The sequence below is a fragment of the Podarcis raffonei genome, chromosome 4 (assembly GCF_027172205.1).
Source record: "Podarcis raffonei isolate rPodRaf1 chromosome 4, rPodRaf1.pri, whole genome shotgun sequence".
Classification (NCBI taxonomy): domain Eukaryota; kingdom Metazoa; phylum Chordata; class Lepidosauria; order Squamata; family Lacertidae; genus Podarcis; species Podarcis raffonei.
Genome location: NC_070605.1, coordinates 23,842,925 through 23,865,620, shown reverse-complemented (window position 1 = coordinate 23,865,620; position 22,696 = coordinate 23,842,925). Strand labels below are relative to the sequence as shown.

Sequence of the window (22,696 nt, the reverse complement as noted above, 5' to 3'; positions counted from 1 at the left end):
ACGGCGGCATTCTTGCCAAAGGGGTGGGAGAGAGAGGACGCGGCCGGAGGAGAACGAACGGAGACAACGAGAGGGATGCGAGGGAAAACGAAACCGAAAAGCTGAATGGGGGCGGGGGGGAGTGAAGTGAGGCGAAGAGGCGGAGCGGCGAGGCTCGCGCCAGGAACGAGCGGTGGGCGGGCCTGAAAGGACCCACAGCGCGGGCTTCTTGCTTCTTGCGCGCGCAGCCGCCCTCGCGCTCCGACGAACGCGGGAAGGCGTGGCTGCTCCACGCTCACCCCCAATCGACGTGGTGTTTTCCATCCCACTCGCCTTCTAATCCCGCCCCTACTCCTACCCCCCGCCGCCGGAAGCGGAAAATCTCCTGTTTTCGCTCCTGCTGCCGGAAGTCGGTGGGCGGGACGGAGGCTGACGGCTGCTGATGCTGTTGTGGAGAGGTTTTGGGCGCGGAGAGAAAGGGGAGCGCGGATAACCGCCTTTTCTGGGAGTTGCTGCCGCCGCTGCCCCGCTGGGGCGGGAAGGGTGCGGACCCCCCCCGTCCCTCCCTCAGCCCCCCTCACCATGTTACTGCCGTCCGACGTGGCCCGCCTGGTGCTAGGTAAGCGCGAGTGAAGGGTTCCTCTCCTGAGGGGGCTTCCGGGGAAAACGGGCCCCTCTTTTTGCTCCCTCCCGCCTGGCCCCGCGGTGTGTGTGTTTCTGGGGCCCACCGAGAAGGGCAGGCCAAGGGCGCCCCTCGCATCTCCCATCGTTTCCAAAGCAGAAGAGGGACACGGCCGCGACGCCCCAACTCTTAATTCATCGCCGCCGCCGCCACACTGTTGTGTTATGTTGTGAAAAGCTTTGCTCCCTCTCCTGCACATATTGCTGTTCTTTATTTACTATTCCATAGCTTGCCCTAATATCAGAAATGTTGTGGATCGTTATTTTTGTACTTCACCCTCGCCGTCCTCCACGGATCTAAAAGCCAAAGCGCGGTTAATTTTGTTTATTGCTTTACTCCACCGTAGCCCGTCTTTTTCCACTAGGGTCAGGGGCTAAGGCGTTGTTTATTACTTAATTGTTACATATATATATATATATGCTGCTCTCCCAGCCGCCGACCTTTTATTCCCCCCTTTCTTTTCTTGCTAACATGGCTCCCGAAATGGCTTAGAATCACAAGATGGCTGTGTGTGTGTTGTGGGGAGAGAAGGAAGAAGGGCGATTTTTGTAGCTTGCTATTTTGGCTTTTCCTACTTGGTGGTTCTTTAGTTAAGTATATATTAGGTAGTGGCCTATTCTATCCATGTTATAAAAATATAGCAGTAGCTGTCATAAGTGAAATGTCAGTCTATGCACGGCATTGTGAGCCTAGGTCTTGCTGATCAGAAGGTCGGCGGTTCGAATCCCCACGATGGGGTGAGCTCCTGTTGCTCAGTCCCAGCTCCTGCCAACCTAGCAGTTTGAAAGCACGTCAAAGTACAAGTAGATAAATAGGTACCGCTCCGGCGGGAAGGTAAACGGCGTTTCCGTGCGCTGCTCTGGTTCGCCAGAAGCTTAGTCATGCTGGCCACATGACCCGGAAGCTGTCTGTGGACAAACGCTGGCTCCCTCAGCCTATAGAGTGAGATGAGTGCCGCAACCCCAGAGTCGTCCGCGACTGGACCTAATGGTCAGGGGTACCTTTACCTTTATTCTTATATATACTTGTACAAGGGCTGCCCCCATCCAAACTGGACTACAATCTTATGCGTGGTTAGCTGGAAATACTCAACTGAGTAAGATGCAAATGCTCCACCAAATAAGGTGGAACTTACTTCCTAGCATGAGTAGAATTGCAGTGGCACCCTGGATTTAATGTCTAGTTCCCGGAGAAGGGAGTTGAATCATTGAATTGTAAAGTTGAAAGAAATGCTGAGGATCAACAAGTCCAATTGGTGCAATGCAGGAATCTCATCTAAAGCTTCCATGACAGATGGCCATCCAACCTCTGCTTAAAAACCTCCAAGGAAAGCGGGTCCACCATCTTCCAAGAGAGTCTGTTCCACTTTTGAACAGCTCTAACCACCAGAAAGTTCTTCCTGATGCTTAGTTGGAATCGCCTTTCTTTAGTTGGAATCCTCTTCCTCTCAGGAACTGGCAGTGATGCTTTGGGTTCAGCAGGCTGATGAGCAGTGTTGCACTATGTGTGCCGTTCCACCAACTGCTATTGCTCATAGGGGGGAGGCTATTTTATTTCCATAAATTCAATTTATAGCAAGCAAGAGAGGAACTGCTATCAGTAGTTTTTACAAGCAAGAAAATATAACCAGCTGCTATTAACTTTGTTGTCAGTTAAATTCTTGTTTATATTCCCATTAAATTTAAATTTAATTATTAAAAATAGACAAAGCTATTTACATAATTGTTTAATAGCAGATGGTTTTGTTTTCTTTCATCATACCATACAGAGTGATTCTCTGAAGTCCACATGAAGACAAAAACACAGGAAAAAGTCACAATTGCTCTCAGTAAGGGAGCACTTGCACACATCTTGCTATAGATTTCACATCACCCCAAAGAGGAGTTCTGGTTTTGTCAAATCCTAAATCTTGAATGCATTGCATTGTAATTAGGGTTCCCCACTACAAACCAAGCTTTGATGCAGACTGGGATCAATCTTCTCCTTGTCCACCCACCTGTGTTTGCTTGAGTGAAATCATGCTTTGCTACCCACGAGTTGCATGTGTCCCATCTTCAACATCACCAGACACCTACACATACTTTAATAAGGTGCATAATGGGCTGGCATCACATGGTTGCTTTCCACATTGTAAGTTGTATATTAGTTCAGGCCACATGTGTTTAAATGTATCCTTTTATGTGTATACATTCAAATGTTATGTTTGTGTGTGGCTGCCAAGTGGATCAGACATGTAAAGTGGAGCTGCACATATTTGTTCCCACCAGCACCGTGCATAAACAGAACAACAGGAAAAGCAATGTCCACGCTGTTTCTTTGGTACATGGTTCATGTTTCCAGTTTGGTAATAAAGGCACAGATAGCAATATAAATATATATATATTAGCAGTCTTATCATGGGTTGCATCCTCGTTCATACCATATTTATGTGAATCTATTGCGCACCTCAATTTTTGAAACCAAAAAAGGATTTGCTGGCGCCATCAAATCTAATGTGCTCCCTAATTTTCGTGAAGTGATTTGGCAAAAAAACGTGCACATTACATTCAAGTAAATATGGTATTTTATAACTCTGAACTTTAAATCACTGAATTTCTGAAAATATTTATTGGCTTTCTTCAGAAAGTGTTTCTAGCTGTTGTTGTTGCTGGTTTTGAAATGGTATCGTAATACGGCAATCCTAAATTTATCTGCTCAGAAAAAAGTCCCACTGTATTCAACGAGATTTTCTCGCAAGTAAGTGTGTGCAGGATTGCCTTGTAAAAGAACATTCCATATAAACCAGGCTAGACTCCTTTTCACAGTGGAATGATCATTTTTAAAACTCATGATAAATATATGAGTTTAAGTATAATATCATTGGCTTTAACTTCTTTCCTTGTTCATATTGGCACAAAGGGTCAGAAAATATTTTGTCTGTTACAGGTTATTTACAACAAGAAAAGCTTTTAGCCACATGTCGGGCATTTATACTAGAAAGCTCAGATTTAAAAGAATACGCAGAGCACTGTACTGGGGAAGGCTTTGTTCCAGCTTGTTTACTGGTGAGTACATATTTGTGAGAAAGGTGGCTGTAAGTTTTGATCAGCCCCTGAGCTTTCTACTTTCCAAGATAGTTCTGCATAATGAATATTTCAACTTAAGGTTGATTCAGGTAATAAATGTTAGGAGCTCAGCCTACACTCGAGTAGGACCCTGGTAGAAACACATGCCTGAGTGGCATGTTCCCTCCCTCCTGGTCGATCATTCGGGAGCTTCAAAAGCTTTCTTCTGCCCGAACATCACAGCGACCGATGCCAACAGACACCAGCACACTTAGGGATCTGCAGAGCCTGCACAGTTCGCATGACAGACCCCAGCAACTCAGCATGTTGGCTAATCTACTTTATTTACATATAAACACACACGGAGCACTGCAACATGGCTCCCTCTCTCTCTAGCATCAGACAGCAAAGAGAAAGAACAAAGGACAACAGTCGCACTTCACAGAATACAGTAACACAAACATCCTGTCTCCGTCACTTCCCACTCTGTGGAGTCAAAACATATACTGTCATGTGAAAGACAACAGTCCCATAACTGCAAATCATTTATCTAACAATAAATACCCCTCCACTGCATGGTGAGCTTTGGAGTCCACATGAAAATTGCTTGCTTGAGTCCAAATGGCATCCATAACCATTGTGCTTTGGATAGTCAAGACATTTCCAGTATGTTGTTGCTGGAAGTTGTGTAGTTGAATGCTGTTCTTTTCCTTTTTTTTCTTTAGTCTCTCTTTGGGAAAAACTTAATCACCATCCTGAATGAGTATATCACAATGAAATCGAAAGGTAAGAAGGGGTGTTGGGACTGGAAGATACAAGTTATAGATTTGGCTATTTTCTCCATTAGTGGGGGGTATATTGTGCAATATGTTTTCTTTAGATTTATAATCCACACTCTACTTGGTGACGTCAGGACAGAGTACATAAATTATTAAACACAATTATCTTTTTAAATTAAATAAATTCAAGGTGGCTTAAAATTAGTTTAGAATTTTAAAAAAAGTCACCAATGAAAACAAAAGAGCAGGAGCAATAGACAAAAAACTTAACACCAGACAGCCACTCAACAGCAGAAAGAAGGGACCAAGAAACTGCAAAGGAAGAGGAAAAACAAAACTAGCCCAGTGGGGACTGAGCAGAGTCAGAGCTGAGTGGTTGTTGCTGGGGGAAGGAGGAATGGAATAGAATATACTTGAAGTTTGCATGGCTGGCTGGAACCCTAAGCAGAATTTTTCAACAGTGTGACATTTTCTTACATACCCCACTTGTACATCTAGACTCCAAAAATGATCCTCTTTATGCTAAAGCAGCAGCGCCATTTTTAAAGAAATTAGAATCATGATCTCTTTATTGTGTAGTCTTTCCAGTTGATAAACCAGTCCTTTTCACATTTGACACAAATTTTGTCTGATCTGTTTCTTTAAAGAAGCAACAAATGATGTTCCAGCAATGATGTCATCTTTATGGAAGAAGTTGGACTACACACTTTCTCAAATCAGGTAATTTGTATTGAAAGCAAATACTAGACTGCATGTCACAGGGAACCTTTGTCATCTTATTATAGGGCTACATTCCTCCTATATACTTACTATGGTTGCATTTTTGGTGACATCTTGGTGTTTTCGTACTGATTTTATCTCACTGATGCTTGTAAGTTATTAGACGTAGCATGCTGATGTTTTAAAGCTTTGTCTGATCAGAATGATAAAAGTGGTGCCAAGGAAAGCTCCAGTGAAAACTGCTGCAGTCAGGTCCGCTCCCAAAGCCCCACCCTGCAGGCCCAGCCAGATTGGCTGAATTCAAATAGGGGGTTTGGTGGGAACTCCTAAAGTGCTTTGTGGTCGGCCCAGTGATTTTCAACTACTGGTTGCACAATGGAATTTGCATGGGGGGGGGAGGGTATCACAGCTGGATGTGATGGGCCGCAACCACCACCCACCCCAAACTTTGTAAGCAGCCACTTCTGCAACCAACCAACCCCAAAGCACATATATAATACTTCCAAAATAAAACCAAGCGTATTTACTACAAAATGTTAATCATGGTGGCAGTGTATTTGAAAATTGTTCATCTTACCATAGAAATATGTTACTGATAACAAAATTTTAATTCATGTTTAATTTTGATCCCCACCCCCCCATTGCTTTAATCTCTAATCTAAACGTCCATGTAACTATTATCTCACTAGTCCATATGAAGCCAAGTTTCCCTTACACTTGTATATTGAATTCTAATTTCACTTGGCAATTTGATTGTTGCAGGAGCATGCAGAATTCTGGTGCATTTTGTGCTCATCAACGGGGTATGTATCAGAAAACATCTCTTTTATGTAATCTGAATTCACCCCTCTAAAACCTTTCAACTTTTCCCAGTCCAAGAAGAAATCGACTGGAAATCAGTCGAATTCATTTCAGTATGACTTGTACATCATAATATACTTAGAATTGCAATCTTATTGTAATAAGAAATTTTCTGAAATATTTATAGTAGATCTGTTAACATTTGACAGTGTAAATGTGATGGATTTGGCCCATAGAGGCAGAGCTTAATATTTCCGTGGTGTATTAAAGCTGGAAATCCTTTATCTTGTATCTCTGAAGTAAGCATTGAGAGTTTTGTTTTCTTCATCACCCACCCAACAGACTGGCAAGTTCAGCTTGTCACTGTACTAGTTCAGAGTGATTGGAAGTAGGGAAACAACAGTTGTCCTGATCTGGAAGCGATCCAGGAAAATACCATGTGTTATTTCTGCCGTTTAAATCAGCTCTTAGACTCCATAATCCTGGAATGTGGACAAACTCTTTTTCCTTGTAGCATGTGTCAACACTCCTGAATCTTGTGTATGATTCCATAGTAGTGCCAGCAAGCAGCTGGCTGCCTCTTTCAGTAGTTGACACCAAATCTCTTTAGCAACAAAACTAACCACATTCCTGATTTGGTTCAAAATTACTTCGGGGGTAAAGGAACATTTGGTTTTACTGCAGTGCTACAATTCAGCTCTCAAAGCATTAGAGGCACAACTTAAGAAACTAACAGTCTGTTGAGATGGGCTCCTATCTCCTCTTATTTTATGTCTTTTTCTAGGCCGCACAAGAAGTGCAATTGCAGATATGAAAAAGCAGAGATGTATTCCGCAATCACTTCCCTCAAATTCAGGGTCCTCTGTAGCTCATCAGCCAGGACAACTGACCTCTGCTCCAATGGCAGCCACACAAGTTATTCTTAAACCAACTGTAATCCCAGTTATGGCCCAGACAAGATCAGGTTCTTCATTGGCACACCAGTGCCAAGTACAAGAAAGCAATATTAACAGTAAGTTTAAATACTCAATTCTGTGGTCTTTTGGAGGGTGTTCCAGGGGTTGCACAGTTTAGCACAGTGTTGGGGAACCTCATCCTTGACCTCCAGGCCTCCCTATCTGGCCTATGGGACTTTCCCCAGCCCACACAACATCCTGATCCACAACCCAGCTTCACAGCCTCTTTAGGTGTTTATTCCTGTCTGGAATAGGTCCTTGAACTCTGCTAATGTCTTTAGTTTATCTAGATGGAGGATAGAGAGGGATGTGTGAGTGTGAAGAAACTGGCTTACTGGACAAAGGAATAAAATTCACATGTGTTGCTCCACTTACTTTTGCCTCTGGCCCTGCCCACTACTGAAATGTTGCCACCTGAATGTTGCCCAGAAGGGAACATGGCCTTGGGTTGAAAATGGCTCCCCACCTCTGGTTTAGAAGATCTCCCTCCCCACTTTCAGAGACCTGTCAGGTGCAGGAGGTTCTGCCTAAAGAGGAGTTCTCCTATCAGTTGCAGAAACCTCTGCGACTATTCCTGTCCCAACAATGAAGAAGACAAAAAAGATGTCTTCTGGAGATGAATCAGAGGATACGCATTATCCCTATAAGCTGGCGTACTTCTTTTCTTTTTCGTTGAGACCAGTGGAAAAGAAAACCATTTAAAAACAATACAGCCACCCCACCCCACTTTCTACTCTAGCAGTGTGAACTGGCAGGGCTTTGATTTTTTTCTGCTCCTCCACCCTGGGTTCTTCCTCCTTTGCCCCCAGTTGTTACTGGTCCTTTGTTTTCCATTTGTGTATGTTTGTGAGAGAGTGGTTAGAATGGATATGCTGAAAGAGCCAGGTGAACTGAAAGCAATGAAACTGGCTTTCTGGCACTAAACCTGGGAAATATGTTAAAATCGATAGTTTTCCCTGAAAACACAACAAAACATCCTCATGACCTGGTTATTTGAGAGATCATCTTATTGATTTTACACCCAGTAGGTCACTATGTTCTTCTACATGAGAGTTTCTCCTTGACATTCCTAAAATAACTGAATCCCACTCCACAGTAACCCCTAGCAGGGTTTTCAGTGCAGCTGCTCCTTTGTTGTGTGGAATACCATTACTGCTGAGATAAGACAGGCACCCACTGCTTGTACCTGCCGATAAGATAAATATATTTTTGTTTCAACAAGCTTTTCCACTCAGATGAAAAGGTCTGTCTTAGGTGTTCATTATCGATAGTTTTAAAACCCATCTTTACTTGTTTTTTGTACTGCTTAAAAAAACCTTTTCAGGTATTGTTTCTGTAAATTGCCTTGAAACACATGTGGAGGACAATAAAGAAATAAAATGGGGAAAATATTTTGTTTAAAAAAAGAGAAGAGGGAAATGTCTACCGTATTTCAATTGCCTGTTGTCATTTGTCATTGCCTTTCCTATTGGCAACAGAAAATGTTTGGTAGCCTAAAAAATCTTAACCAGAAGCAACATTTGTCTCACTCATTTTTTCTTTTTAAAGCAGGAGACACTGCAAACTTGGTTTCTGCACCCCAAGAACGGAAGCTTCACTCGAGCATGGTGTCTCCCGGAAAAAGAAAAGGGTAACTGCTAGTTCTTGGCTAATGTGTTTTATAATTTATGAATCTCGTTTATGTTTTGAAGGGCACCTAATCCTCTTATTTACAACAGTGTATTCACCCTGCTCCTTTTTACTATTCCCTTCTGTATGAGTTCATTTGAAGTCACTTCCCTCATTTCTGCCCTCAACCATAGGGCTTCATAGTTGTGCTCACTTACCTGGGAGTAAGCCCCATTGAACTCAATGTGACTTCTGCATAGACATGTATAGGATTGCATAGTTAACCTTGTGTCTCCAGACTATAAACCATTAGGTCATGTGGCAAGTACTCTTAACAGGTGTTGATCTCGCTTAAGGCCACTAAGTTCCTGTGAGCAAAGAGCAGGAGGAATGAAATAGATAAGATTTACAACGAGAGCTGCAGTAAATGTCCTAAATTTATGTCTTTCTCATTTCTTTAAACTTCTGAAATACTTCAGTGACTTCCAGAAGAAAAAAAGCATTGTATCATCGGGGTCACAATTATCCAATTGTGATTTACGGGACACTCCAATGGTGGAAGAAGAAAGCTCACCCATGGAAGAAGGAAGTGAACAGCTAGAACTTATAGAGGGTGACCTTCCAGTAAGCCTTTTTTAAAAACTGCAGAACAGCATTTACTTTCTTTTTTCTACTCGCCTTTTGCTTCTCCTTCCCCACACCCTTGCAGTTTGTTATTGCAATTCCAGCTTCATTTATTGCTATGAAAAATTCAGGTAGTAATACATTTCCAGACTTTCCAGAGTGTGTCCCTTTTTGGTATAGCTTATAATGGTGTTTCTGGGCCAACTTTTAAATTTAATCCAGAAAGGTTTAGATGTATGACATGTAGTCGCTATGTCTCTGCACACATATGAACGTATAAAGGTCCAGCCCAAGAGATTTTGGCACCTGAGGCAGACACCAAAATGGTACCTCCCTCCTCACCAGAGAAGAAGAGGTCAGGGAAGAATTATATCAGGAACAAGGGGTGGAAGAAAGATTGACATCGGGATCTGCTGTTCCAGTGGACCCTGCTGCCTGAGGCGGTCACCTTACCTTGCCTCATGGGTAGGCTGGCCCTGAATGCACATAATAAACGTGCATAAAGTATATAATAGTATATAAAGTATAAATAGGACTTAAATCTTGCTCCTCTTAAGATTGGTTTGGAGACATGAGAGCAATTTAGAATTGCTATAATAAAAGAATCATAAAGACCCCGAGGATCATCTAGTCCAACCCCCTGCAATGCAGGAATCTTAACTAAAGTATCCATGACAGATAGCCATCCCACCTCTGTTTAAAAACAATCAATGAAGGAGGCACCTCTGGATAAGGGCGTGGGGTGTTACTTAATAGTGCTGGTAGAATCAGTTTTTCTTTTCTTCTTTAGTAATTTTGGACTGCTTCAAATTTGTTTTCTAGCAAATGATTATTGAAAATGCCAGAGAGAAAATTCTGAGCAACAAATGCCTTCAGGAGAAGCTAGCTGAAAACATTAACAAATTCTTGGGCAGGTAAAAGAACTTTCTTGACACCTCCTGTTCCAAATCTGTAAATTATTTTGGAAGCCTGCTAATTATTTGTAACTGTCTGTTCCAGTGATGGCAATATTTCTCAGACAGCAAAACAGGCAGACAGTGGCCCAACAATACAAGAGTCCTCAATTGATGAATTCCTTGGTCTTCAGGTAAGGTTCCAAGAACTAATGCACACTCATCTATAAAATGTATTTGATGCCTGGCATGCATTTGTAAGTGAAAAAGCACACTAAATAGTTAAAGAATCAGCCCACATTTCTTACTTTAAAGCAGACTGCATTGCTTGTCACCCACTTAGCCAAGCTGCAGACCACCAGCCGTGTATGACAGCTATCAGGGCTTGATGAACCACCTTCTTTTGCTGTCCTCATGGGACTGCAAAACCAGGGGTGTTAGCAAGGCCAAAGCAGGCCACAATATGTTGCTGATGCTCCGCATTTCATCTTGGTGGTTTGCAAGTTGTGCAGACCTTACAAGTAACTGAGGCACAGTTAACTGGGAATATTATTACCCTGAAACTTATTGAAATTAATGAGAGCTGTACAATAGCACAGTTACCATCCTTTGTGACTACCAGTCAGTAGGACTTCTAAAGAAGTACTTGATTGTGCTTAAAATCATGGTTTTGGTTTCTATGTCTACACCAGGCATCCCCAACCTTTGGCCCTCCAGATGTTTTGGACTACAATTCCCATCATCCCTGACCACTGGTCCTGTTAGCTAGAGATCATGGGAGTTGTCGGCCAAAACATCTGGAGGGCCGTAGGTTGGGATGCCTGGTCTACATGATCTGTTAAGTGATTTTTATTTACAAACTGAGTGGTACCCAACTACATTCTACTCAAGAGTAGACTGTTTGAAATTAATGCCTATAAATTAGTAATACACATTAATTTCAGCTGTCCTACTCAGTATGAATAATGTCGGATACAGAAACTGAGGTTGATGTAGTTTTGTAATGAAAATTATTTCAAATATTTTTATACAATGTTTCCAACTACTGAGCCACTGTATTTTGTACTGACTGAAGTTTCAGAAGCATCTTAAAGGGAAATAACACAAAGGACAGTTAAGCAGTCTAGCATACGAATATTGTGCACTAATAGCAAGCTTGATTGTCTGAATATGGATATGTTTGTAGCCAAAACACTACCGTCTGCCCACATGTGGGGCAATATCTATGGGCTTAGAGAAACTTCATGGTTTCCAAAAATTGAAAAACTTGGGGAAGAAGAACCCAAACAACCCAGTGAGGACTGAGAATTCTTTGAGGGCACAGAGTGCTTGCTGGCTATCAGTTGAGGCAGAGTGAATGGGAAAACTATATCCAAGGGCGGGGCAGATGGGAATGGAGTACCCAGGGAAAGAGTAAGGCTGGCTGGGTAGAACTCTGAATTGGGAGTGTTCTGCACTGCTGATTTGTTGCTGACCCCAGTTTATGTGTATATATTTCCCTTGACACCTTTTGGAACTATGGTAGATGCAAGTGCAGTCAAGATGGTTGGTGTCACTTCAGCTCCTACCATTGAGGTCAGGTTTATTTTATAAATTCCTTCTGATTTTTCAAGAAGGTTTTCTTCCTATGTTACCTTTCAACATATATTTTACATCTAGAGAGAGCAGTTTACATCTTCTAACTTATTTGTGGATTATTTTTATATCACCTACATAGCAGGGTGAAATTCACATGACCGAAGAAGCCATCCAGGAGATTCTGGAGCAAACAGAATCAGATCCAGCATTTCAAGGACTCTTCGATATATTTGATTTTGGTGCAGGTTAGTTATCACTTTGAATACCATGAGTGTAATGAAAGGCTAAGGGGTGGTCTGGTTTAATTTCAGTGGGTCTATTCTGAGTAGAGCGAGCATTGGCTACTGTCCTATGTTCTGGCCAATTTCATATGTTGAGAAGTCAGTTATCACCACTTATGAGTTTTGTAGGAACTTGGCATATTATGCCTCACATTGTTGTAAAGTATATATGGGTATAGCACTTCAGCATTTATGTAGCTGTTTGTAACTGATGCACACCAGGTGCCAGACCTGCTCACAGAGGACTCCCTAAATGTGTGGTCTACAGTTCATATCTAGTTTGTTAAATGCCAAGTAGTAAAAATATTTGGAATAAATATTTATAACTTTTGCTCTGCCACGATTGCCCAAAATACTTTTATGGATGATTGATTTAGTGGAAACAGAAAAACATACCTGAATATATGTTAGGTATAATTTGTGCATTGAATCAAATATTAGTACCCTTCCAGTTTATTTTTTCCATTTCTTTTAAAACAGGTAAAGCTAAGGGTGGGAGAAATGCTTCTCACAGTATTTCTACTCAGAATGGAGGACTAGAGAATGCAATCTTAGTGGACGAAGAAAGCCTAGGAGCACTTGAAAGTTTTATTGCAACAAAGGAAATCAGTAAGCACTTCTTCAAAGCTTTCCAGTTATCTTCAATACTTGTAGAATGTCCTTTTGTTCCAGGGCCTAGAATGTTAATTGTTAACCCTGCACAAATGATAAAACACTATTAAAGACTGGGAGATTTGAGATGTGCAATTGTGGACATGTTAAAATTACTGTTACTGCAGTCCTGTGTACACAAAGTAGGAAGTGAATCCTATTGAAATGGATGGGACTAACTTCTAGATAAACATCCAAAGGGCTGGGCTGCAAGTTGCTTAATTGACATTTGAGTTTCTTCGAGACTTCAGTCTTCTTTTGAAAAGGTGAGCCTTGTTGTTCTTTATATAGCCTAATGATAACAGCTGCTTTGACTTCTAACCAAGGTAACTTTGTCCCCTTCTCTCCTTTCTGTAAATCAGCTTAGAGTGACAGCTAATGCCAACTGTTGGCTTTGGAGCTCAAATGCCATTCTGATTACAAGTCAGTAGCACAAAACTAGATTTAAGTACATGGGTTAAAGTAACTCCCCAATACTAGCCTGAATTAGTTTCTGTATGCTTCTGTTTACTGCTGCAAACCATTACTAGCAAGATGGAGATTATGCAGACCACAGGTCCTACATTGTGGTGCTAAAGTGGTGCTTCAGGTTAAGATCAGTTTCAGGTTAAGAATGGACCTTCGGAACGAATTAAGTTCTTAACCCGAGGTACCACTGTACTCTTCTGTACATATAAGGGTGGGTTTGCTGGGGGTTTTCTTCTAAAGGGGAGAGTTTCAGATGCTGGATAATGGTCCTCCCTGGATAAAGGGAGGGCAAAACAATGACATGGTTCTTATGGGGCCAGTGCAAATTTTTTAGTATCTCCATGGAGGTTTTACAATGTATGGACAAAAGTGGTGTAATCTATTTTTGTAACATTACTCTGGCATAGGGTGTCCTACAACACTAGATTGTAGTGAAACTGTTGATCTGTTGCAGGTGATAATTCTCGAGTAACTCTGTCATACACAGAAGATCATTCAAAAGAGGCACATGTTCCAAAGACTGGTTGCAGTGATAGTGAAGTCACCTTGGAAGAACACCTGGAGATGCAAAATGTAGAAGTTGAAAAATTTCCCAGGGACTCTAAAGTGAGGAGTGAAAGTGACCCTGTAGAAATGGGAATGGCTAGCCAAAGAACCAAGCACAATACAGTCTTTGAATCTGAGCAGAATCATGTCTCTGACCCAGAGTTCAGTGGACACAATGTAGGCTCTTGCAGCAAACAAGGAACATCAGCGAGAGACGGTAGAACTGATAAAGACCTCTTATGTCAAGATCTTCAAAACCTGCCTCATTTGCAGTATGATCAGTTGGGTGCGATGCAAATCTCACCGTCTGGAGGAGCAGAGAGTTGTTCATTGTCTAATAATATACTCAGGACAAATGCAAAATTGCTATCCCCTCTGAGAACTGCCCAAAATGAAATGCAGAAAGGAGCTATTGCAGCCAACTCTAGCCATTCAGCAGAAACAAATAAAAATCTAGAGCACATAATGGGACAGCCAGCTGAATTTCCTGTACCTGGCCAGCAAAATCCAGACAGTCATGTTGCCTCTGATTGTCAAAACCAGGATAAAATTGAGTCTGATTCTGCTGCAGCATTTGTAGCGAATGCATCTGATCCAAATGCTGTAGAGCTCCAGCTTGAAGTTGTGGATACTTCCAACAGCCTTCATTCAGATGATCAGCCTGTGCACCAGGAACCTTGTTCAAAACCTCAAAACCAGAAATTGGAAGGCTCTGAAATCTCACAGATAGAAATGCAAGAGCCATCATCTTCCACAAAATCAGATGCAGATAGCTTATTTCGGTCTTCTGATAATGAGGGGCGTTCAGAGAGATCTACTGATAGCAACCCCACCACATCTGCTGCGTGTTGCTCTCCTCTTCCAGAACCAGTGGGAGAATCAAGTCCAGGGAACAAAGAATCGGGCAGTGTTTCCTCTAGTAGTCAAGCCACAGATGGAGATCCCTCCAGCGTAGTTTCCTTAAAAATCATTATCAGCGATGACCCATTCATTTCAGCAGATGCCGAGCTGAACAATGCAGTTTCCAGCATCGCTGGAGAAAACTTGCCGACTATAATCCTGTCCTCACCAGCTAAATCACCAGCCAAGCTAACAGGACCAGCCAGATGCATAACTTCGGAAGAGGTTGAAAGAACTGGGGATTCAGCTTTGGTAGAACAGAATCTTCTTGTGCTCAGACCTCAAGACTCTGTCACGAGTACACTCAACATATCAAATGAGGAGTGTGCTGTTTTTTCCATTGCTGGGACGTCCGGCGTTGCCAAGGATGGGGGATTTATACAGCTGATGCCAGCCACAAACACATCTTTCAGCAACTCCAATGGTGTCTATATTGCCACCTGTATGACTGAGCCAGCTTTAAATGCAAACGTTACTCCATCAAACTTGGTTATGTTGCCTGGCAGTTCAGCATCTCTTGCATCGCAGGTTCCAACACCACAGCAGTTACGGACTCCTCCTAGAACAAGCAACTTGTTTGCCATGAACCCGCCAATGTCGCCAAACTTTTCACAGGGTAACTATTGGTTCAAAACCATAACTGAAGTTTATACTGGTTTTGGTCATAAGTCTGTTGCTTTACTATTTAAATGAGTTAGCACTTACATATTACATTGCTCTTCACTTGTAGGTAACTTATAAAATATGTTTATGGTAGCCAGAAGCAAAAATCATGCAGCTGATTTCAAAATAATCCTGTTTCCCATGGGCAAAATCACATAATAGAAGCAGAAGAGTTTCATTGTATGGTTTACTTTCAAATGGTTCCTGTGGCCAGTAATATCTAAACCTTGATTCCATGGATTTAATACCCATTTAGCACTATGGAATTTGTGCTTATCTGGTTACAAGTCAAAAATCAGTGGGTGGCAAGTAAATTGACATATTTGCTTCTTTAGAATTAAGTACCAAGGATATTGAGTGGTATGCGCATGCATTCAAATACGAAGAAAAGTTGATTTAAGAAATCTACCCCTTTGAATTAGAGACTGAGATTTCTTTGTTTCTGGATCTCACTATTGCAGCCCACATAACTAGTCTGGAGTGAAAGCTGTATTCTGGCTTGAAGTTTGTTCTAAAAATGGAATGAGAACTAAGTATACTAACGGTTGCCTCACCCTTAGGATATCTACCGGGTAGCATGATCAGTGATCATGGATGATGAGAGCTCCTGTCCACAACATCTGGAGGGCACTACACTTGTTTCCTCTGCTATAAGGCATTAAGTTGATGGTTGCCTTGTATATCCCCCTTAGTTATTGTTTGAAGCTCTAGACTGGAGCACCTAACCAATATGTTGAGATGGGAGAAAGCAAAACAAAGGAGCCCTTCCCGGAATTGAAATGCATTGGGGAAGCCTGGTTTCTTAGGAACACATACACAAAGCAAGGGCTTCTGCATTTGTTCCAATGTCAGGACAGTCGCAGGGGTTTCTTTGCTTCTTTCCTTGCCTTATTGTTCATCTGCCACACAAATAGTTGCTAAAATATATGTGAATGCAGGCAACGTGTCAGACATTACTTCCTCCCTATAGCTGTGTATCTAGCAAAGGCTGGGTCATTCCCATGCAGAAGAATATATTCCTATTTTAGCCCTTTGCTTTAGAGAACTTGCTGTCTGCAACCTGCTGTATATATAGGATGGTGTTCTTCATAGCAAGATATCTCAGCTTAGTAGCAATAATGTGGTTAGAGCTATTTACTGCTCTTTCTTTAAAGAGCTTATAGCTGCTTATATAGGGTTCCCAGGGAGTCTGCCTTCCAGGTAGCTTACGGGGTCATACACACATAGGCTTACTGGTAGAACAGTGCCATTTGCCTTTGGACCATTCTCTAACATTGGATCATTGGCACAGAGAGTGAGAGAGACTCTCTGAGTAAGTACTAACAGCTTGCTCACATGAGTCCATTGATTTTCAGGTTCTGCCATCATAATCGCATCTCCAGTACAACCTGTGTTGCAAGGAATGGTGGGAATGATTCCTGTATCTTTAATGGGGCAAAATGGACACACATTCTCAGATCCTTCCCGTCAGGTAAAACGCTACTGCTAAATTTCCATACTGTCATTCTTGAGTTGGAAAATCTTGTGAGAAACCTTCATTGTGCTGCTTTCACTTTTTCCAAGGTTCTGCACATGCCAGTACAGACTTCTTTGGGTGGTGGTGTTCCTAAACTACCTCTCCCTCCCAAATCTCAGAGGATCCCAAGAAACAAGACAAATACAGGTGAGCTAGTGATGTGGCTGAAGGAAGGGAAGTCTGTTTCTAGCATGGGAAGAATTCATAGGTTGCCAGCTCAAATCTGATTCCTTCCTCAGCAGCCCAAGATACTCAGTTCTGCAGGCAGAAACTATTGTAGCAGACTGTATATAATGTTTGACTTGTCTTTTTCTTCTATATGAACTTATTTGAAACCCAGAGTATGCTTCTTACATGCTGTCATTTTTTTAAAAATCCAGACTTGTTTCTTTTAATTAACAGTTTGATTTTTAAACAAATGTTTTAGGAAAGTTGGTACCTGGTGGATCTGAGCCTATAAATCGTCCTGCTTCTCATGCACAAAGGTCAGTTAAGTTGCATTGCATAAAATGCAGGGTTTTTTTCCTCAGTTCTCAACATTTCTGGGAAGACACTTGCGTGGTAAAATATATGAGCAGTCCATAGTTATTTCTGCCATTTGCAGTGATAATGTTTAGGCATTGCAATCATGGGAGCTGCTGGCAAACAATAGTGATTACTAAATTCACACGTTATATTTTTTCACTTGAGTGGTTTGGACTGTTTTCTACATTGTTCCTTAGTAGCCTTTGAAATTTTGGCTTATAGCAACTGATACGGAGTAGAAACTTTCTTGCAGCTCTTACTTTCCATTTGTTCAAAGAATTTCGTTTTAAAAATAGTGGCAAACATGTATTTTAACATGAATGTTTAAATGAGGGTTCAGAAACTTTATTGGGTAGTTAAATTAAAGTGGGTGTCTCTTCTCCCTATTAGTTGCCTTCAAGGCCTTGTTCTTTAGAAGAAAAACTTTTCTGGGATTTGGAGAAGGAGGCACCTCTAGAGCTTAGCCTTCCTTTGCAATGAAACGGTCCTAAGTTTTTAAGGCCCGATGTGGTTTTGTGTACATTCAGCAATTTTACATCTTTTGTGACGTGTAAAGTTCACAACTGGAAAACCTTTAAAATTAATTCTGTGCTTTTTAATTTATTTATTTTTACGTGCATGAAGGGTGTTCTGCTTCTTTTCACCCTTTTGTTATTTCAGTAAAGCAAAAGTTGAGCTATTCAAGATTTTTAAACTGAAAGTGGGGGTGTCCCCTTAAACCAACTTGTTTGGTACTCTCTTCTACTAACATGGCTGAGTTTATAGCCTTCAGCAATAGCTTTTAAAAAGATAGCAAAATAATTGAAAATAGAAATTTCATGACAGAATTGTCAGATAATCCCTACCCTTTTCCCCCATTCAGAAATGCAAACTCGGACAAGAATGTTTGTGCAGAATTGAAAAAGAAGCTGGAGACAGTTGCTCTTGACACCCTAAGTTCCGCTTCCAAACAGAATGAAAGCCATAGGAGAGTGCTTTGCTTTGACAACACTCTGGCTGCTCCAGTAGGAAGTATTCCAGCATCACAGAAAGAAAGGAGTGAAAACCCTTTATGCTCTGGGAATTCTCCCAGCGCTGTGCTTTCAACTGCTAAAACTCAGTCCTGCAAGAGGGAAAGAGAGAGAACTTTGCCTAGGATTTTATGTAAGCCTGATATTACTAGCAGAAACTTGACTGCAAAGGACACCCAATCTGAGAAGAGACATTCAGGTCCAGGATTGGCATCGGATGTGTTAAGAAAACAGACTGCAAATAAAGAGAACGAATTGGAAAGGGCTGTTGACAAACCCCCCCAAAACCAGGAGGTGGCGATTCTCTCAAACGGCCAACAGAACGTTAGCCTTCATAATGAGAAGAACAGCTCCTCAGCTCAGGAACTGACTAAAAAGCAGGGGCTGCAGCCAAATGCAAATTGCAAAATTTCAGCAGCTTTACCTTCAAAGGAGCCAAAAAAAGACCAGAACAGGTCTGCCAACCAAGCCCATTGTTTGACTAGTCCGTTAACTAAACAAGCTGTGGAAATGCTGCATGACATTCAGAGGCAAAGCCCCGCTAGTAAACTTCCTGAAAATGTGGATTTGCCAGTACCACGCACACCTTCAGGAACTGGCGATAGACACTCTGAGGATACCTTTGATATAATAAGGACACCCACATGTAGACGGTATAGTGAAGACAGTACAACACCAAGGATCATGGTCCCTCCAGCTACTCCTGACTTGCCAGCCTGTAGCCCAGCTAGTGAAACAGGCAGTGAAAACAGTGTTAGTATGGCTGCCCACACTTTAATGATACTTTCACGAGCAGCCATTGCAAGGACTAGTACCACTACACCTCTTAAAGACAATACGCAACAGTTTAGGTCTTTGAGAAGTGCAAAAAAAAGGAAACCAGAAGACATGGTTGAATGTGAGAGGAATGCCCGGACTGCCAGTAAAAAAGATATGCAGAACTTTACAGTGCCAATAAAAAAGAAGAAAGTGAAGGTAAGTAAACTAGTCCTTTCAAACATAATTGCATGGTACTGTTTCTTTTCCAGCACAGCGCCTACAGGCAGAAGAAGAGTTAACAGCTTTTAATCCCATTGTCTAGCTAAATGGCCCAGAATGGGAAACATCATAATGTATCCTGTAATATGCCTTTTCTCAAGCTCACATTGGCATTCCTAAACTAATGGAAACGGTTCCTTCATTTTTTACTTGTCACAACTTTTCAGAAGAAATCTTTGGCTGAGGAGACATCTCCCCATCTTTAGAGCTTGTCTTAATGAATCTTTAGAATCACAGTTGCTTGCTTAACCAATGTTTGCAAGCTAGCCTGTATTGGCCTGCTGTAGTTGTAAGAGACTGCAGGTATTGCAACCTTTACGATTATTTTTTTAATAGCTATGAAATTTTGGTACACTTACCAGTTGACCATTTAAGCCTATGTCCACTGTTGGACTACATATACTTATATATAGACTTGAGAAGTAAACAAAATTAGATTGGGGAAGAATCTCAATAGCTGTTGATGCAGAACATTTAAATGTCACGGGTCAGGGATGGTTTGTTCCAAAGGTTGATTTTGCCTTTTGGGCAGGATGAGACGTGATCCTGGTTTTTAATTTATTTAATGCCCAAAAAGTGGTGGATGGAAAGCAGCCCAATGCTATAAGTGTAGGCCTGCATAATCCCAAAGAACTGTACAAGCTACTTTTGAAAAAGACAGGAGATCCCACTCATTGGTTTATACAGATAAACATGTTTTTGTGTTGAGTTCTGTTGAACTAAGCCATTTTTAAGCACCTAGATCTTGTTTGCCTAAATGGTTGTGTGTTTTTTCCCTTTTTCAGCAGAAGAAGCTACCAATCGCATTTCCTGCTGGAATGGATGTGGATAAATTTTTGTTATCTTTGCATTATGATGAATAAAAACTGAACTGTTCATTGGTCTTTTGCAACTTTGAGGTGAAATAACAAAATGGGAGTGCAGTTGATGCATTCAAGTGTCACTGCATATTTAAAAAGGCACGCTGGTTCTGAAGAAAGTTGCTAGCTTATAAATAACTTGGCAGATCAACTTCTGAGAAAGCACTTAATGTACAACCAGTTAAGTTTGCACAGTTATACTTGTGGGGATAATGTAAATATTGTACAGCTGTTGAAGTTGTAAAACAACAAGGTACTACTTTTATTAACACTGGGGGTTGGATGTGTTTTGCAAAATGTGCACATTAACTGCTCAGACATTTTCAGTGTCATACATTGTTGAGCCAAATTACGCTTAGAAGCAGGTTCTGTTGAATTGTGGAACTTGCTTTCCAGTCATTGTGCTTGGGGTTATAGCCCAGGACAGATAGCTGGCTCAAGTTGGAAAACATAATGTAATGGTTAGCCAAGTCTTAAATTGGATAGCTAGCTAACTTCTAACGATAACAATTCAGCTTGTCTTACAGTGGGAATTTCCCCAACCTGGTTCCCTTGTGCCTGTCTTTTCCTCTAGTTGCAAATCTGTTACAATAAAGGCTTTTTCAACTTTCTTACTATATTTACGAATATTAAGAGGCAATTTATTTTTATTTCATTTAACTTTAAAATACACCTGTAAATGACACTAACCCAGTGTGGTGTGTTTTCGAACATTTCCTAAAAGTTGTTGTATTTAACACACACCCTTAATAGGAATTCCTCTTCCCAAAGAGATGTTTGAACCATGACTGCCGTGAATTGGGATTTTTAACCGAAGCTGTTGACAATGGAGGAGGGGGGAATCTGTTGTCTCCTTTTTCTGGTACAGGCTCCTCATTGTGTGGTGCTAAAGTTCAGCCACAATGTTATCAGTTGTGAGAGAGCAGATTACTCACACTAGTGTAGCTTGGGAATCCCTACAATATAGCTTTGTTCAATTTTTTTAATTTTCAGCTGCTTTTTAATGTGGAAGCAAATGATCACAGTTGCTCAAGGTATGCAGCTCTGGCTATTTTTTAGGGAAACTTTATATCAGTCAAGAAAAGTTTGGGAGGTAGTACCTTGCCAGTATATCACTTTTATGCAAACATTTTCCTCAGTGTTTATGAGGTTCCTGAGCAATCCTTTGTAAAGGTATAATAGCAAATGTTAGGTGCAACATCCAGTTGTGTCCACTTTCTTGTGCAACAGGATTTACAGTTTACCATATTTTTCGCTCTATAACACGCACCTGACCATGACATGCACATAGTTTTTAGAGGAGGGGAAAAAAATTCTGAATGAAACAGTGGATGTATCATTTTTGTGCTTCATGCTGTGGCCACAGACATGTGATTTGACGGTGAGTTTGGGGTAGCCCAATGCAAAAATCCTGAGAATCCATGTGGATCTGTGCTTTGTAACCACGTTTTTGCACCATTGTGGCCCCAGGCAACAGTGGGTGTGTGATTTTTTTGGTGCAGGCTGTAGCCATGGACATGCTATGTGATCTGATGATGAATTTGGGGTGACCCAATTTCAAGATCCTGAGGATCCATGTGGATCCGTGCTTTGTAACCACGTTTTAAGTGGGGAGGGAAGGAAAAACACAGAAGGGACAAGGAGCACGAGAGGGGTGTGCGGAGAAGCAGCTGGCTAACAGTGCAGGAGAGGGGTTTAACGGGAGGGAGGAAAGGAAGGCAAAAGTTTCCACCCACCGAAGCCAGCCCTCCCTCCCTCTCCCTCTCTCTCTCTCTCTCTCTCTCTCTCTCTCTCCCCCTCTCCCACCTGCATGTTTTCCGGCTGCCTGCGAGTCCCTAGAATGCTGGACGCAGCAGCAGCAGCAGCAGCACTGGAGCACGGAGAGGAGGAGGTGGTGGCTGTTGGCTGCGCTCCTAGACTACGGAACCTGAGCCAGGTGGGCTGGAGCCTGCACGCAGTGTGACTAGGAAGGAATTAGAAGGAAGGACGCGATCCTTTTCTTTCCCCTCTGCTTGCCATGAGGGCAGGGGATTTCCCTGCTCTTTGTTGCGTTTGAGCAAACACAGAAACCAAAAACAGAAGAGGGTGGGCAGTAAGACCCTGAGGCAGAATGCAGGAAAGCAGCAGCTTCCCCTCTCCAGCCTTCCCGCCTCCGCGCAATCTGATTTTTGCCCCTGCGCGCGAGCCAGTCTGCTCCAGGGACCACATATTCGCTCAATAACACGCACAGACATTTCCCCTTACTTTTTAGGAGAAAAATGTGCGTGTTATAGAGAGAAAAATACGGTATCTTGTTCCCCAACCCTTTGCAGATTTGGAAGGATGTGCAAACAACTGTTCGTGCTATGCTAGATCTCACCCCAGCTTTTGAAAGTTACTTCAAGTATACTTTCTAAATTGTCAATTTAAGTAGACCAACTTGCTTCTTTTGCTGTCATCCTTTGTAGAACCAACTAACAACTAGTAGTATCAGCTTTTGAATACAGCAACCCAGTCCTCACATGCCATTACGAGCCCTCTCTGAATTCATATTAGAGCTATGCTGGGAGAAACCACACCAGACAGATAGCATAC

The 22,696-nt window shown here is 41.9% G+C and overlaps 1 protein-coding gene across 5 annotated transcripts; it reads left to right on the top strand.

The window, feature by feature from the left end:
* The first annotated feature begins 381 nt into the window (after window positions 1-381).
* On the top strand, window positions 382-20,741 carry LOC128412621 (protein NPAT). Of its 5 annotated transcripts, none has more exons than XM_053385770.1 (18): window positions 382-598; window positions 3,587-3,705; window positions 4,431-4,491; window positions 5,132-5,204; window positions 5,967-6,007; window positions 6,790-7,017; window positions 8,513-8,591; window positions 9,049-9,193; window positions 10,016-10,107; window positions 10,193-10,280; window positions 11,804-11,909; window positions 12,426-12,554; window positions 13,519-15,126; window positions 16,529-16,644; window positions 16,737-16,836; window positions 17,117-17,174; window positions 18,077-19,199; window positions 20,048-20,741. In XM_053385770.1, the coding sequence occupies exons 1-18, from the start codon at window positions 562-564 to the stop codon at window positions 20,123-20,125; spliced, it is 4,281 nt and encodes a 1,426-aa protein (XP_053241745.1). In that variant the 5' UTR covers window positions 382-561; the 3' UTR covers window positions 20,126-20,741. The 5 variants fall into 5 exon arrangements, with proteins under 5 accessions (XP_053241745.1, XP_053241744.1, XP_053241746.1 ...); XM_053385769.1 differs by having other exon boundaries at window positions 8,510-8,591; window positions 11,807-11,909; XM_053385771.1 differs by having other exon boundaries at window positions 8,510-8,591; window positions 20,051-20,741.
* The last annotated feature ends 1,955 nt before the right edge of the window (window positions 20,742-22,696 follow it).

Excerpts from the sequence above, each read along its gene's own strand:
- LOC128412621 (XM_053385768.1), top strand. The coding sequence starts at position 562 with ATGTTACTGCCGTCCGACGTGGCCCGCCTGGTGCTAG. Across the intron at positions 7,018-8,509 it reads ACAAGAAAGCAATATTAACA|CAGGAGACACTGCAAACTTG; the intron begins GTAAGTTTAAAT and ends TTCTTTTTAAAG. Across the intron at positions 15,127-16,528 it reads GTCGCCAAACTTTTCACAGG|GTTCTGCCATCATAATCGCA; the intron begins GTAACTATTGGT and ends ATTGATTTTCAG.